The 12,138-nt window shown below is 45.5% G+C and overlaps 1 protein-coding gene across 5 annotated transcripts in view; it reads left to right on the top strand.

Annotated features, from left to right (window-relative positions):
- DVL1 (dishevelled segment polarity protein 1) overlaps positions 1 to 12,138 on the top strand; it is a 187,221-nt gene that overhangs the window by 134,737 nt on the left and 40,346 nt on the right. For 4 of the 5 annotated variants that reach the window (XM_083163376.1, XM_083163374.1, XM_083163377.1 and 1 more), the window contains exons 9-11: positions 4,072 to 4,148; positions 5,927 to 5,994; positions 9,733 to 9,882. In XM_083163376.1, coding sequence (XP_083019502.1) covers positions 4,072 to 4,148; positions 5,927 to 5,994; positions 9,733 to 9,882 — 295 coding nt within the window. The remainder of the gene's footprint in view (positions 1 to 4,071; positions 4,149 to 5,926; positions 5,995 to 9,732; positions 9,883 to 12,138) is intronic. The other variant, XM_083163375.1, reaches the window with a different exon arrangement.

The following is a 12,138-nucleotide window of genomic DNA, read 5'->3' as shown; positions in this document are numbered from 1 at the left end:
CTAATATATACTGGGAATTGTTTCCACTTTTTAACATCCACATTTAAATGAAGAATAAAGAACTAAAGTGTTCGTTGAATTTTAATATTCTTGGGAAAGTTACCAAACATGATAAATAATGGATCTGCTGGCTGTATCAGGTACTGACTTAAGAGTACAAGATTATTAACCATTTGAGTGCCAATGTTGCTGTGAGCAATGTTGCAGCAGGGCCCTCTTACCTCCAAGTCTGTCTGTCTGTTACCCAGTTTTGTTTTATCACTGTCTACTATTGTAAAGCGCAACGGAATCTGCTGCGCTATATAAGACACTGTAACGGAATCTGCTGCGCTATATAAGACACTGTAACGGAATCTGCTGCACTATATAAGACACTGTAACGGAATCTGCTGCGCTATATAAGACACTGTAACGGAATCTGCTGCGCTATGTAACACACCGTAACGGAATCTGCTGCGTTATATAAGACACTGTAACGGAAACTGCTGCGCTATATAAGACACTGTAACGGAATCTGCTGCGCTATATAAGACACTGTAACGGAATCTGCTGCGCTATATAAGAAACTGTAACGGAATCTGCTGCGCTATATAAGACACTGTAACGGAATCTGCTGCGTTATATAAGACACTGTAACGGAATCTGCTGCGCTATATAAGAAACTGTAACGGAATCTGCTGCGCTATATAAGACACTGTAACGGAATCTGCTGCGCTATATAAGAAACTGTAACGGAATCTGCTGCGCTATATAAGAAACTGTAACGGAATCTGCTGCTATATAAGACACTGTAACGGAATCTGCTGCGCTATATAAGACACTGTAACGGAATCTGCTGCGCTATATAAGAAACTGTAACGGAATCTGCTGCGCTATATAAGACACTGTAACGGAATCTGCTGCGCTATATAACACACTGTAACGGAATCTGCTGCGCTATATAAGACGCTGCAACGGAATCTGCTGCGCTATATAAGAAACTGTAACGGAATCTGCTGCGCTATATAAGACGCTGTAACGGAATCTGCTGCGCTATATAAGACGCTGTAACGGAATCTGGCCCGCTATATAAGACACTGTAACGGAATCTGCTGCGCTATATAAGACACTGTAACGGAATCTGCTGCGCTATATAAGACACTGTAACGGAATCTGCTGCGCTATATAAGACACTGTAACGGAATCTGCTGCTATATAAGACACTGTAACGGAATCTGCTGCGCTATATAAGACACTGTAACGGAATCTGCTGCGCTATATAAGACACTGTAACGGAATCTGCTGCGCTATATAAGAAACTGTAACGGAATCTGCTGCGCTATATAAGACACTGTAACGGAATCTGCTGCGCTATATAAGAAACTGTAACGGAATCTGCTGCGCTATATAAGAAACTGTAACGGAATCTGCTGCTATATAAGACACTGTAACGGAATCTGCTGCGCTATATAAGACACTGTAACGGAATCTGCTGCGCTATATAAGACGCTGTAACGGAATCTGCTGCGCTATATAAGACACTAACGGAATCTGCTGCGCTATATAAGACACTGTAACAGAATCTTCTGCGCTATATAAGACACTGTAACGGAATCTGCTGCGCTATATAAGACACTGTAACGGAATCTGCTGCGTTATATAAGACACTGTAATGGAATCTGCTGCGCTATATAAGACACTGTAACGGAATCTGCTGCACTATATAAGACGCTGTAACGGAATCTGCTGCACTATATAAGACCCTGTAACGGAATCTTCTGCGCTATATAAGACACTAACGGAATCTGCTGCGCTTTATAAGACACTGGGCCTTATTTTAGTTCACTCTTTTTGACAAAATCCTTCTTAGATGGGCAAAACCATGTGCACTGCAGGTGGGGCAGATGTAACTTGTGCAGATATAATTAGATTTGGGTGGGGTCTTACTTCAAAGTGAGATCTATATTGCAGTGTAAAAATAAAGCAGCCAATATTTTCCCTTCACAGAAACAAAATAACTCACCCAAATCAAATTCTCTCTGCACATTTTACATCTGCCCCCCTGCAGTGCACATGGTTTTGTCCATCTAAGAAGGATTTTGTCAGAAAGAGTGAACCAAAATAAGGCCCACTGTAACGGAATCTGCTGCGCTATATAACACACTATAATGGAATCTGCTGCGCTATATAAGACACTGTAACGGAATCTGCTGCGCTATATAAGACGCTGTAACGGAATCTGCTGCGCTATATAAGACACTGTAACGGAATCTGCTGCGCTACATAAGACGCTGTAACGGAATCTGCTGCGCTATATAAGACGCTGTAACAGAATCTGCTGCGCTACATAAGACGCTGTAACGGAATCTGCTGCGCTACATAAGACGCTGTAACGGAATCTGCTGCGCTATATAAGACACTGTAACGGAATCTGCTGCGCTATATAAGACACTGTAACTGAATCTGCTGCGCTATATAAGACACTGTAACGGAATCTGCTGCGCTATATAAGACACTGTAACGGAATCTGCTGCGCTACATAAGACGCTGTAACGGAATCTGCTGCGCTATATAAGACACTAACTGAATCTGCTGCGCTATATAAGACACTGTAACGGAATCTGCTGCGCTATATAAGACACTGTAACTGAATCTGCTGCGCTATATAAGACACTGTAACGGAATCTGCTGCGCTATATAAGACACTGTAACGGAATCTGCTGCGCTACATAAGACGCTGTAACGGAATCTGCTGCGCTATATAAGACACTAACTGAATCTGCTGCGCTATATAAGACGCTGTAACGGAATCTGCTGCGCTATATAAGACACTAACTGAATCTGCTGCGCTATATAAGACGCTGTAACGGAATCTGCTGCGCTATATAAGACGCTGTAACGGAATCTGCTGCGCTATATAAGACACTAACTGAATCTGCTGCGCTATATAAGACACTGTAAAGGAATCTGCTGCGCTATATAAGACACTGTAACGGAATCTGCTGCGCTATATAAGACACTGTAACTGAATCTGCTGCGCTATATAAGACACTGTAACTGAATCTGCTGCGCTATATAAGACACTGTAACGGAATCTGCTGCGCTATATAAGACACTGTAACGGAATCTGCTGCGCTATATAAGACACTGTAACGGAATCTGCTGCGCTATATAAGACACTGTAACGGAATCTGCTGCGCTATATAAGACACTGTAACGGAATCTGCTGCGCTACATAAGACGCTGTAACGGAATCTGCTGCGCTATATAAGACACTAACTGAATCTGCTGCACTATATAAGACACTGTAACGGAATCTGCTGCGCTATATAAGACACTGTAACTGAATCTGCTGCGCTATATAAGACGCTGTAACTGAATCTGCTGCACTATATAAGACACTGTAACGGAATCTGCTGCGCTATATAAGACACTGTAACGGAATCTGCTGCGCTATATAAGACACTGTAACGGAATCTGCTGCGCTATATAAGACACTGTAACGGAATCTGCTGCGCTATATAAGACACTGTAACGGAATCTGCTGCGCTATATAAGACACTGTAACGGAATCTGCTGCGCTATATAAGACACTGTAACGGAATCTGCTGCGCTATATAAGACGCTGTAACTGAATCTGCTGCGCTATATAGGAAACTAAATAAATAAATCCTCAAAATATCCACAAAAAAATGCCAACATCGCTCACAGTGACTGTTTTTTTTTAGTATAAATAAATACAAATACAGCCAAGTAAATTAATTAAAGTTTAGTTAAATATTGCACCCAAAAAAAGAATATTCGCTGTAAGCGGCACTGGTGTTCTTAACAGATATTTTGAGGACCTGTCACAGCAACGTTGGTGTATTCTGAATGTGCATTTCTGCAGCTCTCAGTGTTATAGGCCACAAATTCACAACCTTTCATTTTATTTGAACATTAAACATGATCTTTGGTAACTAGAAGAGAACTCTCTCATTGTCCTGCTACTACTACTGTCACTGTGGGGAAATTGACAATAGGCAGAATTTACTGTTTATTGCTATTATACACAGAAATAATATAACCCTAAACCCTAATATAATTTTGCAGGTGAATGATGTGAACTTTGAGAACATGAGCAACGATGATGCAGTCAGAGTCCTGAGGGAAATCGTTTCCAAACCCGGGTGAGTGTGTAGTGGAGTAATACAGTAATGGCAAGATAGGGTACACAGGGCCTAATTTGCATGAGGCGCTGATTACCAAATATCGCTATGAGATCATTTTGTGGCAGATGTGATGTGGTGTTGCGGGAAGTGACCTGGTATGCAGACAGTCTTGCCTTGTGTTGGGCACCCCCCCCCCCCCCCCCTACAAGCACTGTGAGTTTTGTGATTATTCAAACTGTGTGCTGTGGCACCCTGGGGCACCTCGTGTTGGTGGCCCAGGACCAATTTGTATTATTTATGGTCAATGTAAAACCAGTGCTGGCAGCTACCAATCATAAAATATGTGGATAATCCAGGGTTGTCGACCCCCCCCCCCCCCCCCCCCCCCCCCCCCCCCCCCCCCCCCCCCCCCCCAGAATTCCCGCAATCCTTGGGTCTCAGAGGAGGGGGCGGAGCTAAAATGACACAATCGCGTCATTTTAGCCCCGCCCCCTCCAAGAAGATCCGTGAATTTGCTGGTTTACCATCATGGGGGTGGGGCTTAGTGATGCCATGCTTAAGCCCCACCCCCCTGCTGAAACTCTCCTCTCCGGGCTTCTCCCGGAGAGGAGAATAATAAAGTCGGCAACCCTGGGATAAACAGAAGAAAATCCAGTCCCTCACCACATAACCTATGGGGGACATATACACACAATCTACATTTTATTTTTTATTTTTTTCGAAACATTTGGCCTTTGGGTTGCACAAAAAAAACATTTTTGATACTCTAGGGTGCTGTGATTTTAAAAAGTTTGGGAACTACTGCACTAGATTGTGAGTGATTATATTATAATATAGAATTTAGACGGGATTCTCTCTCCTGGGATCCCACCATTAACTGAAGCCAGAGCATGATGTATATGAACGGATAGCAGCTGTAGTTTTGTGAGCTGAACCAGCTCCGCTCCATCACAATTGCATTAGACACCTCGTTCTCACCTTTTAATGAAAGGCCCCCGTTGTCTCCTTCCTGGGATGGGCCCTCTCAGGCTCCACCACTTCTGAGAATTTCACAAAGTTCTTCTGGTTGATGGGAATCTAAACTAGAAATGCGCCGGTTCTGATTTACTCTGATTTCAAAGCGGGATCTTATTGGCTATCCCAAATCACATGACAGTTGTTGACAGTTGATATAGCCAATAAGATTGTGCTTTGAAATCAGAGTAAATCAGAGCCTGCACATCTCTATCTAAAACAGATACACATTCCACACTATTTCCAGAGTGCAAATCACAGAGAAACTCCCAGCAGCTCCTGTGGTACAGTACGTGCATCCAGGCGGCAATAGCAGCGATTCTGTACTAGGAGCCTGGATATCGGGGTGTTATTGGGGGTGAACTATAATCATACAGTACTTAATAAATGCGAAAATCTAATATTTGGTGTTAAAAAGCACAAGTGAGTCAAGTGACAGTGGGCCAGATGCACTAAGCTTCAAAAGTGATAAAATGGAGAGTGATAAACAGCCAGCCAATCAACTCCTTCTTGCCATGTCACAGACTGTGTTTGAAAAATGTCAGGCAGGAGCTGATTGGTCGGTTGATTATCACTCTCCATTTTATCACTTTTGAAGCTTAGTGCATCTGGCCCAGCTATCTCTGAAATAACCATATTTTAATAACACACACTTAAAAAACTCCATCGATTTGGTTGAATAATTAAAAAAAGTTGCTTCAAGGCCTTTCCGGGATTAGGGGCCCTAGTTTCACAGTAGATCCGCCTCTATAATCAAAACTATTTTTATGTTCGGTTTGCAGGCCAATCAGCCTGACTGTCGCAAAATGCTGGGACCCCACGCCAAGGAGTTACTTCACTATTCCACGAGGTAAGTGGGGTACCAGAACAACGTTACTGATTTTGGTGGGTGTTATCCAGATTACAGTAACACAATGGGCGAAATGTAATAGAGTGCGATTTTTTAGACATGTGCGATTTTTGGTCAAAAACGGCCGAAATCGCACATTTTCCGAAAATCGCACATTTAATAGGTTGAAAATCGCGGTAAAAAATCGCACTTTTTACCGCGAAATCGCACTTTTAGAAGTGCGATTTTTAGTCACATTTCAATTCGCATCCAGATGTTTTCCCATTATAAAGTATACAACTCGCAAATGTAATAGGGTGCGATTTTTGGTCAATGTTACCAAAAATCGCAAAAAAAATAGACCAGGTTCTGACAGGCGAATTTGACAGAACCATGCACAGATCATTGAGATCTGTGCATGGTTCTGTTAATAAAAATGTGTAAAAGTGTTTTTATAAAAAAAAAAACGGCGTGGGGTCCCCCCTCCTAAGCATAACCAGCCCCGGGCTCATTGAGCCGGACCTGGTTCCAAAAATACGGGGGGACAAAAAGCATAGGGGTCCCCCGTATTTCTGAAACCAGCCCCGGACTCTTGGACCGGTCCTGGTTCCAAAAATACGGGGGACAAAAAATCTGGAGGTCCCCCGTATTTTGAAACCAGCACCGGGCTCCAACAGCCCGCGGTCTCATGCCACAGCCGGGGGACACTTTTTATACAAGGTCCCCCGGCCAAAACATGAGCACCGTGGCTGGTCAGCCTTGGACGGGGTACCTGGAGGAGTGGGGACCCCCCCAATAAAGGGGTCCCCCCCCCCCCAGGCTTCACCCGTCCAGGGCTGAAGCCCGGGGCTGTCACCGGCGTCCGTGGCCAGTGGACGCCGGCCTGATAGGGTTAAATCCATCATACATATCATTACATTGCTTTTTACCGGCGAACTACAAGTGCCAGCAGACCTCCCCCGCATGCTGGGACTTGGAGAACCACAAGTCCCAGCATGCAGGGCATTAATGGGCCCGCTGGGACTTGTAGTCCACCTGTAAAAAGAATGTTTATAAAAAACACACACACAGAGAAGTACAAGTTTATTACACACACACACCTCAATTTTACACCAGCGTTACTTACCATTCCTGGATCCAGCGCTGGTCTGGCTGCTTTACAGCCGGCTCCCCCCGCACTGACAGGCAGCGGGGAGAACCGCTTTCTCCGTTGCCTGTCACCGGCTTTCTCCGTAGCTTCTGTAGCTCTGTCCCAGTGCTACAGAGGCTGAGAGCGTGATTGGCTGAGCTATGCGTCACACTCCTCCAGGTACCCCGTCCAAGGCTGACCAGCCACGGTGCTCATGTTTTGGCCGGGGGACCTTGTATAAAAAGTGTCCCCCGGCTGTGGCATGACACCGCGGGCTGTTGGAGCCCGGTGCTGGTTTCAAAATACGGGGGACCCCCAGATTTTTTGTCCCCCGTATTTTTGGAACCAGGACCGGTCCAAGAGTCCGGGGCTGGTTTCAGAAATACGGGGGACCCCTATGCTTTTTGTCCCCCCGTATTTTTGGAACCAGGTCCGGCTCAATGAGCCCGGGGCTGGTTATGCTTAGGAGGGGGGACCCCACGCCATTTTTTTTTTTACTTTTTTTTTTTAGCACAAAATCGCATTTATGAAAATGCGCACATTTTCATGACTGAAAATGCGCACAATTTCATGACTAAAAATCGCGGCAAATCGCATTTTTTGCCGCTAATTCGCATCTCATTACATATGCGAATTCGCGGCAAAAAACGCGATTTTTAAAGGTGCGATTTGGTGCGATTTTTTTTTAGTCTAAAAAAACGCACCCTATTACATTTCGCCCAATGTGTTTTCTCAAAGATATCCGCTAGTCTGGGTTTTGTGTTGTGTTGTGTTTTTTTTTTTTTTAAGGTCTTCTGCCAAACAAATCTGTCAAAATGGCGTGTTCGTTCGGAATGTTTTATTGTTTTGTTGATTGTATTGGTACCGGTTTTAGGTTTCTGTGATATCTATTCTAAATAATAATTTAATACACATTTTGTTGAAAATCACTTTTCCACCCTATTAACATTCTGACATTTTGTAGCTTAGAAAACTATTCCCTGATTCCCAGCCATATGTATTCCAGGCAGCTCCAGTTACTTTTTCTGTAGCTGCACTGTAGGCAATGCAGAGATGAAGGCCAATTATACTGTTTTCAGACCGCAAATGCTGTGTCGCACCTGGGATTAGGACACGGGTCCCATCCCCAGAGCGACATGGCATATGCAGTCTGAACGCTCCACCACTGACACGGCTTATTGCTATGTTGGTGACATCACACGGGGCGGGGCTGCGCGGCAGCGCGTCACTGGGGGCGTCGGTGCTCAGCAGCACAGAGCCGGTCCCGGTACTGCCTCCAGCGTCGGTGCTCAGCAGCACAGAGCCAGTCCCCATACTGACGCAGGCGTAGAGCCTGTAACCATGCTGACCCCGGTGCCGGTGCTCAGCAGTACTCAGTACTGACGCCGGGAGGAGACAGCACTTGGAGCTGACAGCGCTGCCTCCTCCATACTGTAAACGGGGGACACGGGTCGCTAAACCCAGGCACCCGTTCACACTGCACTTGACACGGGTCAAAACCGTGTTCAACCCTATTCACTACCAGGGTTGGACTCCTGTGTTGCGCCACCCGAGATGGCCCTTTCAGACCGCACCTCTACCCGAGTTGGGTCCGCAAGAACACGGCAATAACACGGGTCTAGAGTGCGGTCTGAAAGCGGTATTAGACATAACCAGAGGTGGATTGCAAATACTCCCTCCAGTAATCAATCATTTGTCCCTCAGTCTGAACACTGGAAGGCTTCACATTAGTAGTCGTTTCCCATGCTTAGGGTACGCCAGACTCTTAAGCTTTAATAAAGAGGTACTTGTTTAGGTTCACGGTGGCAGCGGCCGTGCATCTGAGTCCCCTTGCGGGGCTCGCTCGCCCCCACTGCGCTCGCCACGCTAAAACCAACTCTATGCCAACGTGGATAGTAGGGGTATGAACTATCTACATTGGCATAGAGTTCATTTCATTTATTTTAGATAGTTTGGTGAGCGCCGTACCCATGCTGCTGCCGTGAAACTAAACAAGTACCAATAAAGGTTGTAAAGATTAAAAAAGGTGATGTTGTGTCCATAACAAAAAATCAGATTCTGTCGATCATTTTCTATGATGCAATAGAGGAATGATAGAAAGAATCTTATTGGTTGCTATTTTTAGAAACTTTATTTAATCTTCCCCTCAGTCCCAGGCAGAGGTGTTTCTGCCAATAGCAGGATGGGAAACCGCTTCTATTTCTGCAGTATTCTTCTAGGCTTCTAGGGGCTGCAGCCAATGCTGGATCTAATAGCTGTTTGTTTTTGTTTTCTTTGGACATTGGCCCTTATTCTGGTTCACTCAAATGGACAAAACCATGTGCACTGCAGGGGGGCAGATGTAACATGTGCAGAGAGAGTTAGATTTGGGTGATTTATTTTGTTTCTGTGCAAGGAAAATACTGACTCCTTATTTTTACACTGCAATATAAATATTAGTTTAAAGTAAAATCCCGAACCAAATCTAACTCTCTCTGCACGTGTTACATCTGCCCCACCTGCAGTGCACATGGTTTTGTCCATTAGAGAGAGAATTTTGCGAGTGAACCAGAATCAGGCCTGAAATGTGTTAAGTAATGCTGACACCTCAGTAACTTTGTCTTCTCTTTCCCCTTATGTCCTGCTTGTAGCGGAACCTGTGCGACCAATAGACCCGGCGGCCTGGATCACTCATACCTCAGCCCTGACGGGAACATACCCCCGTTACGGTATGGGCCCCTCCATGAGTATCATCACATGCACCAGCTCCTCATTAACAAGCTCTATACCCGAGTCGGAAAGTAAGTCACACTGCAGCCCCCGCACTGTGCGCAGGACTGATCCTGCCCTGGGGCGGCAGTGTAACCTAATCCCCTGCTAGCCAGCCGAGCCGAGGACTTGCTCTGTGCGCTCCCTTCTGCTTGCTGCTTCATCTAACCGATAACTCCAGATTACATACTAACACAATGACTAACCATGCCGGGATCTATAGTTACAGACTTCATAAGGCTAGTGTGGGGTCTGATTTACTAATACACATGGCCCAGTTCACATCCACTTGTGTGAATGCTTCATTCATTCAATTGCTCCCTGTTCCCAGTGACTGTTCTGGTATACTGTATGTGGATGGATGTGATAGTGATTGTGCACTTTCTGGAGGCCAAAGTGTAAATCAGGCTCTACGATTGTACTGTGCTGTACCTGCTACTGCTGGTGACAAACCCGTTTCTCCCAACATTTGTACCCTCCGGTGAGCGCAGGCTGGAGCTCACCAAACGGTGCATCCAGCACCTTGTAGTCTTGCCATGTTCTTTTTTTATTTTCCTGATAACTTTTCTAGATATGGCTGTATTTCAATGAACAGAATAATCATTAAAAAAATATTACTAATTATATTCTATTTTATTGATTGCGAGCAATATGAACACTAGAATGAACCATAGTTACCTCCCCTCCTGCATTCTGCAGGAGACTCCCTGAAATAGCAGCAATCTCCCTCTCTCCCTCATTAGTCTAGCAATCTCCCTCATGTCACCTAGCTCACATTACACTGTTACATCATAGTTACCTCCCCTCCTGCATTCTGCAGTAGACTCCCTGAAATAGCAGCAATCTCCCTCTCTCCCTCATTAGTCTAGCAATCTCCCTCATGTCACCTAGCTCACATTACACTGTTACATCATAGTTACCTCCCCTCCTGCATTCTGCAGGAGACTCCCTGACATAGCAGCAATCTCCCCCTCTCCCTCATTAGTCTAGCAATCTCCCTCATGTCACCTAGCCCACATTACACTGTTACATCATAGTTACCTCCCCTCCTGCATTCTGCAGTAGACTCCCTGAAATAGCAGCAATCTCCCTCTCTCCCTCATTAGTCTAGCAATCTCCCCCATGTCACCTAGCCCACATTACACTGTTACAGCATAGTTACCTCCCCTCCTGCATTCTGCAGGAGACTCCCTGACATAGCAGCAATCTCCCTCTCTCCCTCATTAGTCTAGCAATCTCCCTCATGTCACCTAACCCACATTACACTGTTACATCATAGTTACCTCCCCTCCTGCATTCTGCAGTAGACTCCCTGAAATAGCAGCAATCTCCCTCTCTCCCTCATTAGTCTAGCAATCTCCCTCATGTCACCTAGCCCACATTACACTGTTACATCATAGTTACCTCCCCTCCTGCATTCTGCAGGAGACTCCCTGACATAGCAGCAATCTCCCTCTCTCCCTCATTAGTCTAGCAATCTCCCTCATGTCACCTAGCCCACATTACACTGTTACATCATAGTTACCTCCCTTCCTGCATTCTGCAGGAGACTCCCTGAAATAGCAGCAATCTCCCTCTCTCCCTCATTAGTCTAGCAATCTCCCTCATGTCACCTAGCTCACATTACACTGTTACATCATAGTTACCTCCCCTCCTGCATTCTGCAGTAGACTCCCTGAAATAGCAGCAATCTCCCTCTCTCCCTCATTAGTCTAGCAATCTCCCTCATGTCACCTAGCTCACATTACACTGTTACATCATAGTTACCTCCCCTCCTGCATTCTGCAGGAGACTCCCTGACATAGCAGCAATCTCCCCCTCTCCCTCATTAGTCTAGCAATCTCCCTCATGTCACCTAGCCCACATTACACTGTTACATCATAGTTACCTCCCCTCCTGCATTCTGCAGTAGACTCCCTGAAATAGCAGCAATCTCCCTCTCTCCCTCATTAGTCTAGCAATCTCCCCCATGTCACCTAGCCCACATTACACTGTTACAGCATAGTTACCTCCCCTCCTGCATTCTGCAGGAGACTCCCTGACATAGCAGCAATCTCCCTCTCTCCCTCATTAGTCTAGCAATCTCCCTCATGTCACCTAACCCACATTACACTGTTACATCATAGTTACCTCCCCTCCTGCATTCTGCAGTAGACTCCCTGAAATAGCAGCAATCTCCCTCTCTCCCTCATTAGTCTAGCAATCTCCCTCATGTCACCTAGCCTACATTACACTGTTACATCATAGTTACCTCCCCTCCTGCATTCTGCAGGAGACTCCCTGACATA

Source organism: Crinia signifera, chromosome 19 (assembly GCF_055691185.1).
Source record: "Crinia signifera chromosome 19, ASM5569118v1, whole genome shotgun sequence".
NCBI classification, from domain to species: domain Eukaryota; kingdom Metazoa; phylum Chordata; class Amphibia; order Anura; family Myobatrachidae; genus Crinia; species Crinia signifera.
Note: the sequence above shows the minus strand (reverse complement) of the source record. Positions and strands in the feature narration are given on the sequence as shown.